General features: G+C 42.0%; 2 protein-coding genes across 2 annotated transcripts in view; both read left to right on the forward strand.

The window, feature by feature from the left end:
- Positions 1 to 702: 702 nt before the first annotated feature.
- rpl22 (ribosomal protein L22) lies at positions 703 to 5,549 on the forward strand. Its single transcript, XM_085777795.1, has 4 exons — positions 703 to 747; positions 1,119 to 1,229; positions 1,555 to 1,679; positions 5,367 to 5,549. Exons 1-4 carry the CDS (start codon positions 736 to 738, stop codon positions 5,506 to 5,508), a joined length of 390 nt encoding a protein of 129 aa, XP_085633921.1. The 5' UTR covers positions 703 to 735; the 3' UTR covers positions 5,509 to 5,549.
- A 984-nt stretch (positions 5,550 to 6,533) lies between these two features.
- Positions 6,534 to 21,873, forward strand: part of chd5 (chromodomain helicase DNA binding protein 5) — a 46,757-nt gene continuing 31,417 nt past the window's right edge. Inside the window, exons 1-7 of the mRNA XM_085777797.1 lie at positions 6,534 to 6,991; positions 13,634 to 13,785; positions 19,278 to 19,496; positions 20,212 to 20,330; positions 20,909 to 21,150; positions 21,262 to 21,374; positions 21,535 to 21,661. Coding sequence (XP_085633923.1) covers positions 6,925 to 6,991; positions 13,634 to 13,785; positions 19,278 to 19,496; positions 20,212 to 20,330; positions 20,909 to 21,150; positions 21,262 to 21,374; positions 21,535 to 21,661 — 1,039 coding nt within the window. The 5' untranslated portion in view covers positions 6,534 to 6,924. The remainder of the gene's footprint in view (positions 6,992 to 13,633; positions 13,786 to 19,277; positions 19,497 to 20,211; positions 20,331 to 20,908; positions 21,151 to 21,261; positions 21,375 to 21,534; positions 21,662 to 21,873) is intronic.

The raw sequence follows: 21,873 nt of genomic DNA on the forward strand, positions 1-21,873 counted from the left end.
TTTCAGCTATGCAGTTTGGTAGAACTACTCTGTTTAATTTACAATAAACAGCAAAATATATTGTTTGTTTATTACGTAAAACTTATGTCCATAAATGTTAACCTTATGTACAGTGAAATAAATTTAATTTTCAATAGAACTGCTGTGCACTATTCCCCTGGTTTAACCTACCAGAACATAAATCTTATTTTAAAAAATCTATTTAATGAAAAAAAGGAAAATATTCTTTAAGATCCACTCAATAGCTTTTTGTTTTTGTTTTCTTTAACTAATGATATTTGCTCTTGTAGTCATGGAGACAGCTCAGCAGTTTAATATCATACATGACCTGTCTAGTACATGTTTTGCTGATATTACAGTTGTGATGTTCTTACTGAATTAAGCAGAATATGCTCCTAGGAATAAATAAATACGCAGCTACTTTTTGTACATTTGGCTAAAATTAGCTCACCTACCATTGTTGATAAATTACTGACAGCAGTGGGCAGTGAACATGTCGATAGCTAAGTTAGCATATGGTATAGTTGATGAGATAATAATCATGTTTGTTATTTAAGAAATATATTTAGTTTCTTATATTTAGCATGTACCTAGTGTTAGGCTAATTATAGTACCTCATATCAATTCCTTAATCAATCCCAGATAACTCGATGAGAGCGGAGCGATCGATTGTGCGGCCGGGTATTATACTTCCTGCGCACCCTTTCCCCTTCCTTTTTGCTGAATGTGTCAACCATGGCCCCGATTGTGAGTAGTGAAAAGATCAAATAAACTACACACAGCCCTTATATTTCAGCCTGTGTTTTGCTCCCACGGTAGTGTATGTAGTATGTGATTAGTCCGTGTGTCGTCCGCACTTTAAGACAGTCATGTGGGTTTGTTACGGCTGTGTCGGCGGACACCACGTTGGGCTAACTGTTGGTGCTAACTCTAGCTAGCAGTAGTTAACGTGAAAGATGTGTCGCGAAATGTTGTTGGCTAAAAAAAGATTCAGAGGCAGCTAGCCCTGCCGGGTATTTGAACGTGGTTTTCAAATGACATAAGTTGTTCCAGAGGCTGTGTTGGAGAGTTATTTGTGTTACATGCTATGTGTGACTAACCTTTTATATATGTTCCAGAGAAAGCAGGTGGTCAAGAAGCAGGGTGGAAAGAGGAAGAAGCAGATCCTGAAGTTCACCCTGGACTGCACTCACCCTGTTGAAGATGGCATCATGGATGCTGCCAACTTTGTGAGTAGCAGTTTAGATACAAGTGACATATTGTTAAAAAGTGTACAGCAGCAGCTGTTGGGCTCGATCACTGCTGTCAAAGCAGTGGGATCAGTCCAGAGTCAGATGATGATTTTTTTTTTTTAACAGTGAGTTCAGTGGCACTAATCTCCTGTGGTTTTGAATGGAAATGAACAAGATATTCACTGCAACATATCACCTCTCGGGTCTGAGTAGAAACTGGCATCTATGCATAACACCTTTGCTTGGGGATTCTCTAATTGTACTAAATGTGTGTAGTATTCGTGACCAGCTGTCTGACTGGCTGTGTCCTCTGCACCTACAGGAGCAGTTCCTCCAGGAGCGCATCAAGGTGAACGGCAAAGCTGGAAACCTCGGTGGTGGTGTCGTGTCTATTGAGAGGAGCAAGAGCAAAATTGCTGTGAACTCCGAAGTTCCCTTCTCCAAGAGGTATGACATGTTACTGGTTGATGGAAATAATATGTGGCACGTCACAGTCGGGATACAAAATGCTAGAGATTGTCAACCACTTCACTGTGCCCTGCGTCCTACCAGAGACAAACATGGATTTGTTTAGACAAGTGTCCCAGGGCTACTTGGAAATCAAATTTATGTTTGTGTGAGAGAGAAGAGAATGCAATATCCTCCTGAAAAAAATGTAATATCTGTCTGTGTGATTTCTCATTTAATGTTGTCATTTCAATAATAGTTATGTAAGGAGCATTTGACAAATTGAGAGTGCACCAAACAAATACTACAGCTTTATTTGCTGTATGACAAATTGTGGCTATACCAAAATGCCTTTTGAGTGCTCGCCACTGCAGACTTTAAATGAGGATGTAAAAGGTTTGAGGTTGACCACGTAGCCTCTCAGCCTGCTGAGCACCTCTGAAGAAGCTGGCTGACTGCTGATTATTGTTCCTTTAATACGTGGAGCAAGTATTCTGTAGGATGAGTTGCAGCATTGGTGTGTGAAATGTGGTTTTGATGACAGCGTTGTTGGTGTTTTTGAGCTTGTTCTCTATAAGGGCTGTGAAGTAAGCACACCTCGGTGCTGAATCATGCATACGTTAATGGTCTGATGTGGTCAGTCATATGGATATTGGTGGGATTTAATCCTGTAGTGTCTGGATAAGGTCTATTAGCCACTACAGAGCTTTTATCAGAGAGCACTAAATCGCCAGGTGGAGCTGTACTTCATTATTCTGTTACAAGGTGATAACATAATTACATAAGCAGCACATATTCATAGGAGTTTATCTCTGACATCTGTACAGGCAGCTGTCGTGATCGTGTCGAGATGCATAATGCAGAATTCATAGCGTAGAAAATTGGCATTTCTTCCAACCTGTACACAGTGTCATCTACACATTCTCTGTGATATGAGAAATTCTCTACAGAAACCCTGGCTGTGTCCAAAATCACTCACTCATCTATTACTCCCTATAGGGAATTCAGTATAGAGGACTATATAGTGGACTCACTGGTCAAATGAAAAAAACACTTAATACGGACAGGACACTACTCGCTGCACAGTTAATTATAGATAGATAGATAGATAGATAGATAGATAGATAGATAGATAGATAGATAGATAGATAGATAGATAGATAGATAGATAAATCGATATAAACACTTTATTGTCCACTGTAGTGGAAATTTGTCTTCGGCCTCTCCAAGACAACAAAGCATAAAACAATCAAAGCACTCCACAGCATACACATAAAAGACATGGAAACAAGAAACAAATTGAAATGTTGTGTAAAACAGGCATAGACGACAACAACAACAACAACAACAACAGCAGATATAACAGCCAGAGCTTGTATGGCCTGTGGAATAAAGGATTTCTTAAAAATTTCCTGGCTCATCCTGGGAACTCTGAATCTTCGACCGGATGGAAGCAGTTCGAACTCTGAGTTTAAGGGATGTGTAACATCCTCAGATATCTGTCTGGCCATCCTGACAACTGCGGTGTTGGAACAGTTCACTGAGTTGACGTTGTTGCTTACCGACCAGCTTCCCAGCAATATTTACTATAGAGGAAAGCTTCTTTTTTTTGCTGCACCTTCAGGTTGCCATACCAGGTAGCTATATTAAACTGCAAAATACTTTCAACAAGGTATCTGTATGTCATTTCCAGTATGTGTCAACTTACACCTCTCTCTAGTTTCCTGATTAAAAACAGTGGCTGGTTTGCTCTCTTAAAAACACTTTCTGAGTTCTCATTGAAGCTCAAGGCGTGATCAATGATTGTGCCCAGATACTTAAATTGGTCTACGACCTCCACAGTCTGGTTGTTGGGAGCAACAGGGATGACATTTTTAACTCCCTTTGTTTGTATTATGAGTTATTTTGTTTTGGCCACATTAATTTCCAAATAGCTGGACTATGTTGCGTAATTAAAAGGTTCCAGATCAATGCTGACCGCGATCGTAATGGCGATCCATGACCGCAATGCATGATGGGATATCTTGCTTTGGTTAGTGATCATCGGATTGTTACATTTCGCGGTGAATTGTGGGATACAGTGAGTGCACTATATAGTGAACATTAATAATCACTTAACTTTCGGACACCACTACAAAATGGCGTAGTCACTATAGTGAGTGAGTTCGGACACAGCCACTGAAATCAGAGTGTCAATGGTGAATCTTTATCTTCAGCTTCTCTATCTTGGTTAACTTGTGCAGACAGTCTCCTTAAAGTTTCCAACACTTCTCTGAAATGTGTAATTCAGTCAAAGGTTTATTAGTGAGGTCATAATTAAATGTGATGGTGTACATCATATTTAAATGTGTTTCTGATGTTTTGTCCTCCATATTTATTTTACACATGAGAGGGGCAGAGTATTAGAAACATTTGTTAGCAGTGCAATGCAGTCCAGCACGACACAAATAACCTAACTGCCGAAACAAAGGTTTGAATTAACACCACTGTGACTGTATCAGGAGAAATGAGACATCATGAAAGAAGACTTGATGTCAGGAAGGACGGCGAGATACTAGATTGTACAAGCATACCTATAACGTGTGAAGTTTTTTTCAAATGAGTTCAACATAATGTAGGAACGATGGAGGTGGCACGATAACCTTAATAACCTTAACAATGGCTCTGCTCTTAATTATAGTAACAATGATGATAACACAACCAATTAATTTAATCTGTATAGAACTCAGAATTTTAGGTTCACAAAGGGGCAGACATGAGTGAAGATAAAAACGAGAAGATGGACATGTTTAGGAGACACATGCATAAAATGCATTAAGAAAATAAAAACCAATTAAAAGCTGACCTGGTTATTTATCTTGGGAGGTTGTTCCAAAGTTTTTGGGCCCACCATTGATAAATGCCAAACAAGAGAAATCATGTTTCCTAGTTCTTGTGAGGACCCTACAGTCATTTCTAACAATTTAAAATCATTCAGTGGATTTCTGAGGCAGGTCATAAAATAACGATTTACAGTGTCCCGAATGACTATAAACAAATACACTAGTAGGGGTTTTATATTTTAGTGTCATAGAAGTAAAGAGAAGATGTGAATTCAGCAATACTCCTGAAGTGACTGGAGGCAGGTTGTGGGAATGAAAAAAAAGGGTCAGAATAACCTCTAGATTTATTCATTTGAAATGATTTACTTGCATAAACTCATTTTAAAAAAAGAAAATGAGCACAGATACACAGTGAAACTGAGTAAAGGACACCACCAGCAGAGGGTGTCTCGACCATTTTTGTTCTTAAATGGAGCACTACATATGACCAGTGGGAAAGGTAACAACATGATGATGTGTTGGGATTAGTGTATGCAGTTATGTGTGCAATCACACTGTATTGTGATTTGTCATGAAATTAACAGAATTTAGTGACAGACAAGTGGAATAAAAAAAACAAAACAGAACTCTTAATTTAGTGCATTTAAGGTCAAACTAATTACATTAAATAGTCATATGTTTGATCTTTTAAACACTTGCCTGTTTATTCAGCCATGTTAAGAAACTAAACAAAAACCGAGAAAGCAAGATTGTGCAAAACAGTCCTGAGAGCAGGTTCACAATGAATATGTTAATGAAAATGATTTGCCTATTATACACTAAAAGGTTTATGCCATTTGCCCTCCCTCTCCCCCCTCTGTGTTAGGTACCTGAAATATCTCACCAAGAAATATCTGAAAAAGAACAACCTCAGGGACTGGCTGCGGGTTGTGGCCAACACCAAGGAGAGCTATGAGCTGCGCTACTTCCAGATCAACCAGGATGAGGAGGAAGAAGAGGAAGATTAAACCTGACACCACTTTGAATAAAGTTTTCTAAAGAGAAGAAACACAAGTGTCTATCTTTTGTGGTTGTTTTTAACATTTTGGGTTCATTTTGATTTGTGGGCATCCCATACCAGAGCTCTGTTGTAATTGTGTGGGTTTTTTTTTCCTTCTTTTAGTTTTTTCTTTCAAAATTTAGATGTGTAAAAAAAAGTGGTCAAATATTAGTACTTTTAAACTATTCATTTAAAAAACACATAACCTTTGAGAAATTGATTTTCCTTTTGTGCAGAAATTGGCATCAACAAAGCTGATTGCATGAAAATGAAATGAAACTGCGGCCAAGTGCACCATGCTAATAGCTGAAAAAAAGAGATGAGCAAAACTATTAAAGCTGAATATAAATAATAAATAGGCTATAATTATATAAAATGGTCAGAATGAAGCCTCCTCTGCAGCATGTGCACTTCCAGCCCTCGATTTGTATATTTTAATACCCAGTAAGTGAAGCTGAAAGCCACGCTCTCTGGTGAGCTCTCTGTGGGGCATCCTGTGTTACAGCTGTGGTAACCTTGACAACAGTTGGACCACGGGCAGCCAGGACTCCTCTCAGCATGCAGTCATTACGCTGCACTTGTGTGGGGATTTTATTTATTTATTGTCATGGGTTTTTTAAAAAAGAAAAAGGAAAGGAAAAGCCAAAGTTTGTTTTAAAATGAAGAAACACGTTTATTTTGGTGTGTATTTATTCCTGCCTCAGGTCTCAGACGTTAATTAAAAGTGAGAATTAGCCCAGAAAACAATAATTGACATTTATACTATCACTTATTTGGGCACAAAGCCTTGTTTTCATGCCCCCCCACACAGACAAGAGCTGATATGTGGAGTAAAGGTGAGTGGAGAGAGGCAGCTGAGCGGAGAGCAGCAGCAGCAGCAGAAGTTTGTGTCTCTATTCTCTGGACTTCCTAAAGAAAAGGGGCAGCGACAGGCGCGGGAGAGTATCCGCCTATTAGCGGCACATGGCGATGCCGCACGGTGCGTGTCTTCTCGCACACTACTAGTAGAAAGTGGTAACTAGGAGAGCATGACTAACTAGTTGTGGGTGAAATTATGGGATGCATCGTCATGGCAACAGACCAGACGTCACAATCTGGGCATGTGTGTTCCATTTTTGTCTTTCTTATTTTTCAGACTGGAAGACCTGGATAGAGATCAGTGGAAAAAAAATAAATGTTTTAATTTTTTTTTAAATTATTATATTCCTGGAGAGAAAGCCCGAGATTCACTGCGAGAAAAAAAAATTAAAAAAAAAAAAAAAAATTAACTCAGCGACGAATACATTTCTTTTTTTGGGTGAAGAAAGAGACTGGGCTGCGGCGTCTGGAGGGTTAACTTTCAGTATTCTCAGCCTAAAAGGGGTTTGGGGGCTATGAGATAAAGATGCCGGGGTCGCTGAGTAATGAAGACGAGGGACAAGACGACATGGATTTTGAAGACGATATGCCAGGTGAGGGAAAGGGGGGAGGCGGGGTGTCCTTCAGATTATTTTTGCGCCGCTACGCCTTGAATGCGGGGAAAAGGGCTTGTCCTGCGTTCCTGAGACCAGAGAGGAGGAGGAGGGGTGGGGTGCAATAAGCACAGTCATGCTATTATGTTTTTTTTTTTTCCTTGCACGACCTAGTGTCTTTAAGGTGGGAACAGGTTTAGTGGATTTGCCTCCGGCTATCCTCTCATCCAGCCCGATTTTGGGGGGCAAGATGAAAACCCTGCTGCATGGTTTCTGTGGGCTGTTTTGTTTTTTTTAATTTTTTAATTTTTTTTTTCCTCTCGCCGGCTGCATGCGTGTACAAGTGAAAGGCTTTGATGCAAGTCCAAAGACACAAGTTTTGGGGTCAGGGAGCTGTTTTAAAGCCGTGACAGTTGGATTCGGTGCTGTGTCAGCCACACTGTGCTCTGATGGCTTTTCCGTGCTTCTCGGTTAATGCGTGCATATGCTTTTAAGTAGAAATAGGCTACAGTGACAACATTCGTGTTCATTTTGTAGAAGATGCGCTGCTGTTTCCACTCGTGATGTGGAGACTGCTCCAACTTTCCATCTTTTTTTTTTTTTTTTTTTCCTATTGCACTGCATGGCCGCAGAGGTGTGAAAGCCACGTGTAAAGGCTACAGTAAACAGTCTTTATCAAGTCAGTAGAGCCCCTGGTCCTGGTCGCTCGTTTATGGCCATGGTTGGGTTACCACCATCCCTTCACCACTGTGCTCCACATGCAGCTCATTGAGTTCACATGGTGGTTTCACGCAAGCCACCTCTGGGTAATATTTCCTCTGGATGGACAATTAATCTGTCTGCCACTCTGGCAATGAACCATCAGTGCATATGTCAATTTCTCTCCTTAGAAATCAAGATTGGTTAATTAATGATCTGTAGAGGCTGTAGGCTACAGACCTGCTGGCCAAATTGTGCACATTTGTTTTCTCCTGGGTCATAAGTTTGTCAGAGTTTTTGGCAGGTGTCCTCTGTGTACCTGGGGGAAACAGATAACACACCTGAGTTAGGGGAATCCCAGTGATGCTTTTCTAACAGTGTGAAGTTAACATATCATGACTGCTGCATGATGGTTCTCTCCTCTGGATAAAGCAGCGGTGGGATTAGCAGTGGGCCACAGCCGTCATGTCTACATGACACATGCTGTAACTGCTAACTGTGATGTGTGTCATGTGCAGCCTGGAGCCAGTTCCATGTTAATCTATAGATCAATCTGTTTCCTGGTCCAAGGTGTTAGGGGTTGATGCTCCCCACTGTTGCACTTGCACTGGGTGGAAATACACACAGAAAAGGCAGGCACACAGTGTGTTGTGTGACTTGGTCCAGTGCTGCCAATAGATTGACATATTTACATATTTATTATTATTATTTTTATCTACCCCTGCAGCTCGCTCCGGGCATTGACTTATTTGATGCTTTGATGTCAAGGGCATGACTTGAAAGATGCCACTCTGTCCTCTATTTCACTTTGGATGTGGAAAAGTTTCTTGGTTATAACAATATTTAATGACAAGTTGTGTGGCCGCATGAAAATCCAACGCATGAAGGTCTGTTATGTTGCAGGCAGCATTACTTAGAATACATAGTGAGTGTCCCAGTTCATACTGAAAATAAATATGCATTCTGGTTTGGGATACATAATAAGTCGTAAACGCAGTGCAGTGGATAAATGATGAAGAATCACAGTGCCTCGGTTTAGTAATGTGGTGCCCAGGTGTTAACTGCATTCATGAGTAATTGTCATAGACTGGAGTTGCCATGGTGCTTTTTTTTTTCTACAATTTTTTTCCTTCCTTTTTTGAAGGTCTTCAACCTTTACAGTTGACGTACTTTCTATAAATCAATTACTGTACGGTTAATATCATCGCTCTTTTCTGTTTCTAAAATTGAACATAGATGTGATTTTCTACTGAAGGGACAGGTTTTAGAGAAAGCCTGTCACATGGGCTGCATTATTCGCACGTTATTTGTGACAATGCCATGCATATATTATTTTCTTTTTTTTTTTTTTTTTTTTTTTTTTACAAACAATATTTTTGATAAACCAGATGAACTCTTGTAAGCTTCTGTGTGGAGGTGTGCAGCAGGGAGGGAAAAACACAGACAAAGAGAGGGAAGGGGAGAAAGAGAGAGAAGTGTGGAGCAGTTGAAGCATCATCTGTGACTGCCAGCCATAGCCCAAGGGAGAACACGAGCACTGATGCGTGTCCCCAATAACCCAGGGGGTTGGTTAAACATGTATGAGGAAGGAAGGGTGCAATTGATTATGGCAGGTGAGTGAAAGTATGTGAGTGATAATCCAGTTTAGTAACTTAAAATTGCAATATGTATGTGGATATGATTTTGTATTATGTTGTTGGCTATAATCCTATTTGTATAACTATATAACGTGATGATGCTGTGACAGGTGAATTCAATGAAAATCCGACATAATGATTTATATTTATTACGCCTAAATGACGGCTTTTGTTGATAAACCAAGATATCTTAGACAATATGACATTGGATTGTTAGTTGCTGTGTTTTTATTTGATACCACATCACTCACCGCCATGAAGTGATACAAACCCACCCAAACAGGAAACACCTTCCACAGCAGTTTACCACCTCCATCATCAGACATCAAAGTGACAGACAAGGTCAGGAATCCAGATCAGATTTTGGTCCCGGCATCAAGATGCTTCCATGCAATTAAAACGCAACAATGCAGAAGCACATCCGAGGGGAACTTCAGACCCCTGAATGTTATCCTATCACAGCTTTTATTTGCTGTGGCACATAAAGTGTCCTAATTCCCTTTGTTTCACTCTGGGTGCTTACACTGTCACAGATTGTTCCATTGTGTTTTCTGTTTTAATTGTTTTGTTCTTCCCTAAAATTGAAAGATTATAATGGGCTTTTGTGTGCCTACAAATGTTATCCCCAATTGGAAAGGGGTCTATTTTTGGATCCCTCATTGTGAAAGTTGACACCATTTTTTCCTGCTGCGCGTGCACGCAGCCCAAGCACAAAAGATGCCTTTTCTGTTTTATATCTACTTTATAATATTGCACACATCCTGATCTTGTGCATATATTGTCTATAACAGATATGATTTTAATGATGCCATTTGGGCTTTATCCTTCAATCACTTTGATGATTACATTTTCTAATAATAGTCTATGGGTATCTTGGTGTGAAGGCGTTTGAGGCCTGAGCTACAAGCACTTAATCAGTGAAGAAAGGAAACCCTTTGGCTCTGTCTTACCTCCTTTGTGGCAAGCAATGCCGGGCAACATTAAGTGGGTATTTCCACACAGGGGCCAACAGACAAAGGGCTAATGTGCTTTCCAGTAAACTCTAGCTTCCTCACTTGGGAGTCGCTCATGAATCTCCCTTCTAATGGGTCAGTCCGATGGCCAAGCCCTTGCAGGAAGGTCAGAACTGTGTCTGTGCCATCCGTCCACACTTTACAGACGGCCTGTTTGCCAAGCAGAGCTTTGGTCCTCTTTCTAACGGTATCTGGTGCCAGACCTCTCTGTGCCACATGACTGAGCGACCCCCCACCCCTCCTCTCCAACACCTGGCACCGCCTGGTTCACTCACCAAGCAGAAAGATATCTTTCCCCTGATGGCTTTCCCCTTGGGGACTTCACAGGCCATTTACTGGAGGCAAGGTTAGGATTATAAGGCAATGCAGGTTTAAACACCGACATTTTTTTCAATCAGTTGCATGGCTGTTACACTCTCTTAAAAAATACGACCCATTACCGACTGACCATTTGTTCAATATTTTTGCTTGGATTTTTCTTTTAATTGAGACTAATGTCTCCAAGAGTCTTCCATGCTGGTGGCTCCGTGCACTTTAGGCACAGTGATGCTTTTAACTGAAATGCTAACATACTTACAAAGAAAATGCAAAAATTTTGTAGATTTGGGAGGATGGTAAAAAAAATTGTTAACATGACATTTGATAATGAGCACACACCAGAAATTGTACCTAAGGAAGACATTGATAGATTATCTTATAAACAATGGTGAATAGGCTTTATGCTCAGCTCCACTACTTCCTGAATTTAAACAAGCTCCTTTATTTCCTGTCTTACATAATCCAGGTGTGTCTGACCATTGTTGTGACTACTGAGGTCAGAGTCAGACACACTTGGATTAATCAGTTTGTCCAATAATGTAAGACAGGACATAAAGGAGCTTGTTTAAGTTCAGGAAGTAGTGGAGCTGTGCATAAAGCCTGTATGTCATTTCTGATCAGTCTATCTAATTATTGAGAAATTTCACTCAAATGACTCACACCAACACTACAGCAGAAGTCAGAGCATCACCATTGTCAGTAGGATACAACATCTGGGAAAGTCAAAGCATCCAGCCCCAGAGTGGTGAACACGCCAACCCTGACAGTCACATACTATCATGGCTAAATATGGCCAAGTCCTGTCCGCCTAAAGTGAATTAGATGCATGTAATTGAATTCTTAAACCATACATCAGTAACATAGCTTCATCACTGTCAAGATGGAGTTATTTATTGTACAGGAAGCAGCACAGAGGACACAGGGTCCAGCGTCATCTGGCCTGTCTAATCAGTGATGTGTGGTCAACCTGTCAGTTCACTCATAGAGAGAAAGGCTGTGCTTTCTCTCTGTAATCCGGAGCTGTCTCCATCCTCTATCTGATCTGTGTCATCATCTGTGCATCTAAAAAGAGATGTAAGGCTTGCTGCGCTGCCATCATAAGTTTCCTGGCAGGCGGCTAACATACATCTGAGACGTGAAAGAGCTCCCTGTTTGAGGCGCTGAATACATGTACTCAAGGCTCTATTGAGAAGGAGAGGAATCTGCCAGAGAAAGAAAGAGCAGGCAAAGTAGATAGATAGATAGATAGATAGATAGATAGATAGATAGATAGATAGATAGATAGATAGATAGATAGATAGATAGATAGATAGATGGTGTCGGATATAAATGTGAGTCACAGCTCTATTTACAGTAAAAAAAAAGGGCATAAAAAGCACAAGTTTCCCCCAATTAGCACTAAAGTAGATAGATAGATAGATAGATAGATAGATAGATAGATAGATAGATAGATAGATAGATAGATAGATAGATAGATAGATAGATAGATAGATGGTGTCGGTTATAAATGTGAGTCACAGCTCTATTTACAGTAAAAAAAATGGGCATAAAAAGCACAAGTTTCCCCCAATTAGCACTAAAGTAGATAGATAGATAGATAGATAGATAGATAGATAGATAGATAGATAGATAGATAGATAGATAGATAGATAGATAGATGGTGTCGGTTATAAATGTGAGTCACAGCTCTATTTAAAAAAATGGGCATAAAAAGCACAAGTTTCCCCCAATTAGCACTAAAGAAGGCGTGACACATTTCATCTGGTGGACAGAAAAAAACCACAATGAGCCTGCCAGTGCCACTGATTAAAGCTTTGAAGTCACTGATCTGTTCTATATACTGTGTGTGTGTGTCTGTGTGTGCATGGGATACCTCCTGCTAGCTTTGCTAAATAGAGGATAAGTGGTTGGTGAGGTTTGTGTGTCTACTACACAGGAATCCCTCCTCCCCAATCTCTCACTCCAGCTACCCAGGGGAGTGGTAGACTGCAGGGCGAGTGTTGGCTGATTGACTCTGATACATGTGCTGCATATTTCATGCCCTCCAGTCTGTCTGTGTGACACGCAAGAGCACGAGGGAGACATGCAGATATATAGACTGAAAGAGACACAAAAACAATCAGAGACTCAGTGGGAAAGTGAGATCGGGTCAAGCTTTTGCGGGGCGGTTGCATCCTGTGTGTATCCATCCCATCCTCGTTGTCTCTTTATAGTGATGTATTGTTTCGGACCGTCTCTCCCCCCTTACTTACTCCTCTGTGACCCACTATGGCATCAGTGAAGTCTGCTGCGCTCAGCATGTCAACACGTTTGTACACAGCAGCTTTGAGACAGTACAGCTGACAAACAGCAGCAGGTCGCTTTAGTCCCAGCAAGCATTAAAGGCAGAAGTTATGCTCAGTATACCTCAGTGGTCCTCCAGGGACTTCCCATTTAGCAGCAGGGCAGGCACTCCATCTATTTGTGCTTTGACGGATAAAGTTGATCCACACTCAATGATGTGTGATTATGAGGTTTATTTTGCCAAGTGCTCCTGTTGGCCTGACACCGATTTATCATCAGCTGCCTCTTCCCTTCACTGTCTTTTTCACTGTGTGCTAGGCTGACAACTGATGACTAAATTCATTATAGTTTCATCTTTTTGTTTTAAAATCCTTTTTGATTTCTCATTTTTGCCATGTTGTGTCAGAAAGATTGTAGAAAAGAAAACTCATCACAATTTTCTAAACCCAAGGTGATGTCTTCTCACTTCTGACGAACAGACCTCATTGTGCAATCTTATGAAACCTTCTCATTTTAGATGCTGGAGGCAACAAATGTTTTTCATGTTTCTTTGATAAATGATGATTAATTAGTTGTCAACATTTTTGTCAATTCATTTCCTGGATGTAATGTTTGCACAGGATCAGACTGATTTTAAGATGTAGCGTCTTACTGTATGCTTTTCGCTCATGTGTTTTTGTCTCTGTTTCCAGATGAGGATGATGAAGGTGAGCGCAACACTGTTCCTCTTACACCACTCGACAGCTTCTTTTCTGACGATGACTCGCTCAAACAACAAAAGAAGAAGAAGCCCAAAAAGATGAAAGAGGGAAAAATGCCCAAAGTTAAGAAGAGGAAAAAGGAGGTAATGTGTAATTCTCACTGTTCACACCATCTGTCATGACCTTGGACACGACAGCTTGTCAGGCCTTTTGGCTCAAGTTGTACTCCACATTCTCTGTTTCTCAACCATTGCTCTTTTGATGTCTCTGCAATTGGATCAGAGGTGTGTTTTGGCTGCTGGATTGCCTTTGTAATCTAAATGAGAGGCAGTGGACTGTCTCAGGCTTAGGGGAGGTTGGCAGCAGCATTGCCGTCATTGCCAGTGTAAGCTGTGGGCACCAAGTGCCAGTTTAGAGTGTAGATTTGTGCCTGTGGTGCTGGTGCTGATGGCAGGGACTGTAGGTCAGAAGTACAGAGTCAGTGCCAAGCGAGCATTGGGAGTCTGAGCTGTGACAGAGCAGTTTTGACATCAGAGATTCTCCAGCCTTTAGTCTCCAAGACCCAGACAACAGGTCAGACGTTTGAACCCTAGTGACTTAGCTCAACCAGATTTGTTTTATTTCGATCACTGATTCCAACTAGCAGTTTAAGCTAACCATACTTTAGTTGAACAGCAGCCACTTTGAACACAATTATGACATAATGTTAATGTAGTTTTCAAAGTATTCAAACTAAGTCAGAAATATAATTTCTAGGTTCATTAAAGGGACATTGTGTAACTTCTGTTATCTATTCACGAAAATCGATTATTTCGTTCAAGTGTGTTTTTCATTATTCAGTAATCCCAGTCAAAGTTATTTATTGGTCTCCCATGATAGAGATTTGTCTTGGACAAAGGGCAGTGCTGCTACACAACAAGAGAAAACAGTACAAAAAACAGCTGCAAAAAGTAGGCTACTAAAGACACCAAAAACACTAATCACCCCATCAACAAACTGAAGTGTTCCGGTAAGCTCTGAATTTGCTGTTCATATCATTCATAAGCTCGGTGCTGGCTGCCATGTGGTGTCGCCGAGACCCAGTTGCCGTGCTCGGTGTGTTCAGGAGCAGTGGGAAAAGCTACCGTTTGTGTCATAAACACAGGAATATCAACTCTTTACTTGCTTCAAGTAAAAAAAACTTCTCGGCGCATCTTTGAGTAGCCATCTGACGCTGTATGTGGAAAAAAATGTACACTTCAAGCAAGTAAAGAGTTGATATTCCTGTGTTTATGACACAAGCGGTAGCTCCTACTGCGCCTGAATACACCAGCACTGCAACTTCGGGCTCGCGCGAGACTCCGGGAGACTTTGAATTAGATCGACTTTTACAAACATGTCGGCTTGCTTGAAGTAAATAAACTTCTCGGTGCATGTTTGAGTAGCCATCTGATGCTGTCTGTGGAAAAAAAATGCGGCTTTGAGGGCTGGAAACAGCCTAAACAGCGGAACTTACATCCACTCCCATTCATTGCTGCCATGGCGATGCACGGACAGACGCAACTACCGCAAAACAGGAGCGATTAAACTGAAAATCTTCAGATTAATTCTTTTAGACCTAAAATGATATGAAAATACACCCCTGAGTTGAATTCGCCTGGAATTGTCCTTTAAGAAAACTGCTTTAGTGATGCTGCTCTGTTAGGCATCATATCAAATCCTCCCCATGTTGCGTAGTTGTGACTGGTCCAACCTGTATCAGGACCTTGTGTCTGAACGGGAGAGGGGCCAGGACCCATCTGCGAGAGCAAATGAACCCACTGATTGATCTGGCTGTCAGGCGAAGGGAAGCATACTGCAGAGCAGAATATCTTATCAGTACCGAAATTATTGATCAGGTCAGAAAATCAAAACAATCACCTTACAGCTGACAAAAAATGCATCTTTGTTCATAATTATGTGACAAAGTTTATTTTGGTTCATCGTTGCTATATAATATTATTCACAGTCACAGAAGTCAAGAGAAAGCCAGTAAAATGTGGGTCAGGTAAATAATACGACATCGCCATGACAACATATTGTCACGCCTGTATTGTTTTGCCTCGTGCTGGCGGACCACTTGTTTATCGCTTGTTTATCCTGTTACATGCAGCGTCTGTTGTCTGTCTGACGTCTGCCCAATTTCACGTGAATGCAACATCAAGAATATGTTCCGATATGCAACCGCACCGCTAGATGGGGGGAATTCCTACATATTCTATCTTTAAGGCAAATTTGACAAAGAAGGTGGCATTGAATTAAGATAACTCCAACATCCACTCGTATTCCAGAAAATGTGGCCAAACCCAGAAGCTATAATAATTTTTTATTCAGTGATTACAGGAATTCACTGTATTCCCAGTGCGTTTCCAGCCCATGCTGGTGATGGCTTTAACAGTGTCACCGACATAGCCAGGATGTTCCCCTCTGCTGGGTGGAGATGCCAGCAGTGCTGTGAGGAGCTTGGCTGGCCAGGCTGCCACCCGGCCCTTTGGCTGCTTGTGGTAAACACTGAGCTCTGGGTCTCACTGAGCTAATGAGGGGGGGACTCCCTCAGACACTCACAGGCTCTGCTCTGTATTCTTCTCCTTCCTCCTCCTGCTCTCATCCCTCACGCATCACCTCACTTCGCCTTGATCGTGATGCTGCTGCTTTTGTTACTGCCACGCCAGCCCTTTTTTTCTCTTTCTTTCTTTCTTTCTTTCTTTCTTTCTTTCTTTCTTTCTTTCTTTCTTTCTTTCTTTCTTTCTTTCTTTCTTTCTTTCTTTCTTTCTTTCTTTCTTTCTTTCTTTCTTTCCCTGCCTCCCCTCCTATTATTTCTTTCCCTCTTGCCCTCCCACTGAGGAACCGCCGCTGCTGTAATTCACTTCCAATCACTCCCCATAGGTTGGTGTCAGACAGGGGCCAAAAGTCAATTGGGGTCAGAGACTGTCAGTGGCACATCCCAGTGTCAGGTCAGAGCTACTGGTGGGAGAAATGGTAAACCGCCTTCCTCCTCTATTTGCCAGTGAAAGACAACCACTGTGTAGACAATCTGCCTCCTTTTCAAAAAACCTACCCAAGTGAGAGAGGCTGAGATAACAGGAAGCACCTAATTTTATTTGAAAAAGAAGAGGCTGATGTTTGGCCACAATAAAACCTAAATAGACATTTTGCTGAAATACAGTCACTTTGAGATGAGCCTCTGTCATGTTTTTTTTAAGTTCAATATCCCCCAAGGGATTATGAGTCAACAGAGATTTTTTGGGGGAAGTGGAGGAGGCTGTTGTTTTGGAGCCATGTAGCGTTTTTACAGCTGCATTTTTTTTTGTCATTGAACTAGATTTTTATTGAATATCCAGTTCGTGGCTCATTTTGGATTTTCTGTGGCATCCTCTGCAATCTCCCTGAGGCAGAGCCATTATGGGGAAGCGTCTAATTTGATTACTTTATCAGGACTTATCTGATTTTCTTCCCTCTGACAGTAGAGACACCCTCTTTGTTGCTGCCACTGTCCTCTTTGGTCCTATGATGTGTGTCTAACATTGAACTCGGGGCCACAGTGAGGTTGTTGCACAGTTTCACCACCTCTTTGCAGTTGCTCTCAACAGTGGTTCTGCTTCTTTGCTTTTCCCTCCTCCACCTCCACCCCCACTCCCATCCCCCATCCACAATCTTCAATTTACTCTCTCTCTCTCTCTCTCTCTCTCTCTCCCTCTCTCTCTCTCCTTCTTCTTATGCATAAATGAGATTTGTCTAGACGGGTGCTGGAGCACCAGCTCTGCAACCACAGGCCTCTGCATAACAAGCTCGTTATGCAAACGTGTCTGATTGGATGGCACCGTTCCATTGGCTGCCACTGTGATAGAGTATGTGTGTGCGGTATGTGTGGGGTGTGTGGTGGCGGTGGTGGTGGGGGGGTGAGTGGCAGGATAGAAAGAAAGAACAAGAAAGGGGGAGCAGTTAAGAGAGAGAGGGTGAGAGAGAAAATAATGTAATGGGGTGGGGGGGGGGGGGGGGGGGTTGTGTGTATGAGATGGGAAGGAGAGAAAGTGGGAGAAAAAGAAGGCGAATAGTGTGTGTGTGGGGGTGAGCTATGGGAAAGAAGAGAGAGAAAACTAGGAGAGAGAGAAAGAGAGCTGGAGCCAGACACTGCTCAAATTTGGTCACCATGGCAACACAGCCAGGCTGCTGGTAGGGTTGGCGGGCGCTGCGGCAACGTGAGCCTTTCCACTGCGCTACAGAGTAAAACGCCTGCAAGTCTCTCTCCGTGAATCCACACAGGCCCGCTGAGCAACAGGCAGCGACCAGCGCACAAAGCTGTTGTGCACTAATTCACCCTTTTAGCATGTGCACACACATGTGCACACACAGATGCATACATACTGTACATAGACACACAGACGCACAAATGCAAAAAAACATTTGGAAAGGGACACACAGAGAAATAATCAAGACAAATATTATCTCACTCACGCACACACACAAATAATAGATGTGCGCATGTACACACACACGCATTCATGCAAATGTGCAAAGCACCAACGACAACAAAAATGCGTCTCCACACAGACAAACACACCAGGCCAAAAACATATCTAGATACACAGAAAAATTAACATGCGCACTTGCACACACATGAAAGGTGCATAATGAGAGAAAACACCACATACTTTTCCTTCCCGCTGTCTTACACTCATACACACACACACACACATACACATACAGAGCACGCACCAGTGAATTTGTTCGTATGCAACACTCTTGATCACATAAACAACACCTGTTAACTGTTAAATCCATATACCCTTCCAGATGTCTCATATTAAATGGGTAGGATGCAGCTCAGGCTACACATCAACTCTGAGCTGCTATTGGCTGCATCACCTGAGGTGTTCTGGCTCTTGCTTCAGCACATGATAATATATAATATGTATATATATTATGTATAGATTTCATCATAAGCAGAGCGTTTATAATATTAGCAAAAGAGTGACTCTTTGGAATGAGGTCATTTTATTTATGCAAATGCCATCAAGTAGAAGCTGTATAGTGTACTGACAACTTATGTTTTTAGTGTGGGTGGTCTCTGTGGGAGCTCTAATCCGTAACCCTGGAAAAATTAATGCTGTGCTTCTTTGCCCTGTCATTGAGTTTCATGTTTTAATTATTCCCATTTTTTTTATCACTAATGTTTGAAATTCACTCTCAGAAGATAGAGCTCTTAACCAGACAGATTTCTGTTGTGTCAACGACGGTAGAATCCAGACTTTAAATTTAGTTATGATCCAGGAATGTGGCTTTGATGCGAGCTTCAGTCAGCTCCAGTCATGTCCTGAGGTAGGTAGCTGAAGCAGGTCCCAACGCCAGATTCTAGCAGTTTACATTTATAAAAATAGCTGCTTGGCAGCAGCTCCTGACGACATCAAAGGAAGACTGCTAGGGTGAAGTTTTCATTCAGTAAAAATGTAGTTGGAGTTTTGAGAAGGTGTATCTGAAACACCCTCTTTGTCTGTTTGAACCACACACCTTCTAATATAGGCTCATATCATGCTGCTGATTAACAGTGGTGTTCTTTTTTTTTTTTTTTTTTGCACTAGTGCATGATGTTTGTGTGTCCTTTTGCAAAATACCCCAGGGAGGAATTCAGGCGAGAGTTGACAGCGACCTGGAGGAGACCTCGGAGGTGGAGGAGGAACGGGAACTTCCTGAAATAGGCTCGGAGAGCGAGAGCAGCATGTACGGCCCCACCAAGAAGAAGAAGAAGAAACCCAAGGAGAAGAAGGAGAAGAAGCCCCGGAAGAAGAAGAGAGATGAGGAGGAGGATGACGACGATGATGATGATGGTAGCATGAAAGTAAGTCCAGGAGGCTAAGTGCTGACAGAGATCTCACATAGATCCACTATTGTTCTGTATCTTAAATGAAGAGGCTAACTTCTCCGCTGGGTCTTGCCGATCATTTTAAACCGATCATCTCATGATATGATAATCTAATAATTACGATGAAGTTCATTCTGTGGTTCACATATCCCAGGGATATTTTACAGAGGGAAAAAGGGCAAAAAAAAATCTGATATTAGATTTGTCAAGATTAGATTACCCTAGATCTAAAAATGAATGCTGCATTGCAGGTTTAGGCAATGATGGGCTGCGAGTGACATGTACGGTAGTTAATTGACAAACAAATGTCATGAATTTAAACAAGTAAATAACTTTGAACCTTTTTACTGTTGACTGTCGTGCCCTAACTTTGATAAATTCTCAGTAAAGAGAATGTTATTTGTGTATCACCGGACACACAGGTTCAAAGCACAAGAAAGTACAAAGTAAACTAAAAATGTGGTGCTTATCAACTTCCTTAATCGTTTTTCAGTCCGACAATGAAGTAAAGATTTAAAGCTCAAAGTCACCACCACAAAGACCTAGAGTTTAGAAATAGCCCCCTTGTTCTATTTTAAATGGAAGCCATCCCTGAAAGTGGTGTGGACGATTTATTTGACATCAATATTTCCATTGTTAACCATCATTTAACGTGTACATGTGTTGATTCCTCTCATCCGTGTTTCCCCAGGAACCTAAATCATCGGGCCAGTTGATGCAGGAGTGGGGTCTTGAAGACGTTCAGTACGGCTTCACCGAGGACGACTATAAAACCATCACCAACTACAAGGCTTTCAGCCAGTTCCTCAGGCAAGCATCTAATTTTGTGTCTGGATTCTCTTCCTGTGTTAAACTGCTCTGTTCTGTTTCTGTTTTCTGAGGACTGTCAGAGTCCCTCCCTGAGACACTTCCAACAAAAACTCCACAGTGAGTCTATAGTGTACTGTGACGAGCAAACACTGCTCTTTTTGTTTGAGCTAGAAAGCTCGGCTGTTGATAGAAAGAGTCTGTCTCACCTGGGGCTGTCTGGCTCGGCTAAGCCTCTGCTCCTACAAAGTGGAGCATGAGCTCCTGCAGTGCCCCCTGTGAGTAGTCAGCTGCTTACTGGATGCCTGTGACAGCCGGGAGGCTCTGGGACTCGGCGCTCTGACCCACTATCTTTCACAGGCCAGCGTGCCAAACCTCAAGCTGTTGCCTGACAAATCACAAACATGACATACACACAGCAAAGCAAAGAGAACAAAATTTAAGGGGCAGTGGGGTGTCAGCAAATCAAGACCCCGCTCCCTCCAGCACTAAGGGACGTAGAAATGACATCAACGGGAATGAAGGGTGACACAATAAAGCTGTCGTTGTTGTCTCTCCCCCCCCCCCCCGGTCTCACTCAGGCCTCTCATTGCCAAGAAGAACCCGAAGATTCCCATGTCAAAGATGATGACGGTGTTAGGGGCCAAGTGGCGAGAGTTCAGTGCCAACAACCCGTTCAAAGGCGCATCTGCCACCGCCGTGGCCGCCGCTGTGGCCGCCGCTGTGGAAACGGTTACCGTGGCACAGCCAACGTCTGTCAGCAGCAGCCAGCCGAGCTCTCAGCTGGGGCCAATCAAAAAAGCCAAAACCAAAGAGGGGAAGGGTAAGGCCGAGTGAACACTGACAGAACATGGGTTTTTTTTTTTTTTTTTTTTTTGGAACATAATAGAAAGAATACCACTTGTTTAACGTGTTTGTTGTCTGTGCGCCTCAGGACCTGGAGTGAGAAAGAGAAGCAAGAGTGTAAAGGAGGTGAAGAAGAAACCGAAGCCGAAGAAGACAAAATCAAAGTCTGGCCAAAGTGGGAAGAAGAAGAAAGCATCCTCGGTACGCCTTGTTTTTACTTTCCCTCAGCTCCTCTTCTTGTCTACATCTTATCCGTGACATCAAAGTGACCAGACTTGTGTTTGCGCTTCATGTGAAAGTCGGTTCATGTTCATTCTTTGTATGGCTCAGCTCATCAGTTTGTGTGTGTGTCCTTTTCCAGAGTGAGGAGGACTTCCTAGAGGAGTCCGACTTTGATGACATCAGCATCCACAGTGCCTCGGTGCTTTCTGATACCTCGGGGGCAGCCACCAAGAAAAAGGCCCGGCGTGGGAGGAAAAAAAGGAAAAGTATGTTTGCTGTCTCTGCGGCTGTGGCTCTGTGGTGTGTGGTCACGTGGTATGTGTGTGTGTCTGTGTGTGCTTTTTTTTTCTCCCTCCAAAATCCCAATGAAACCAGACTGTTTGATTATGGGTCACAAGGACATTGTGATGTATTTTTAAACATCATTTATATTGGGAATCTTTTCTGAAAGCATTTTCTAAGCAGCTATCTCCTTCAC

This window comes from Trachurus japonicus, chromosome 5 (genome assembly GCF_045865225.1).
Source record: "Trachurus japonicus isolate A0001 chromosome 5, Traja_1.0".
NCBI classification, from domain to species: domain Eukaryota; kingdom Metazoa; phylum Chordata; class Actinopteri; order Carangiformes; family Carangidae; genus Trachurus; species Trachurus japonicus.

Coding starts and splice junctions, on each gene's coding strand:
- rpl22 (XM_085777795.1), top strand. Junction 1,230..1,554: donor TCATGGATGCTGCCAACTTT/GTGAGTAGCAGT, acceptor CTGCACCTACAG/GAGCAGTTCCTCCAGGAGCG. Junction 1,680..5,366: donor GAAGTTCCCTTCTCCAAGAG/GTATGACATGTT, acceptor CCTCTGTGTTAG/GTACCTGAAATATCTCACCA.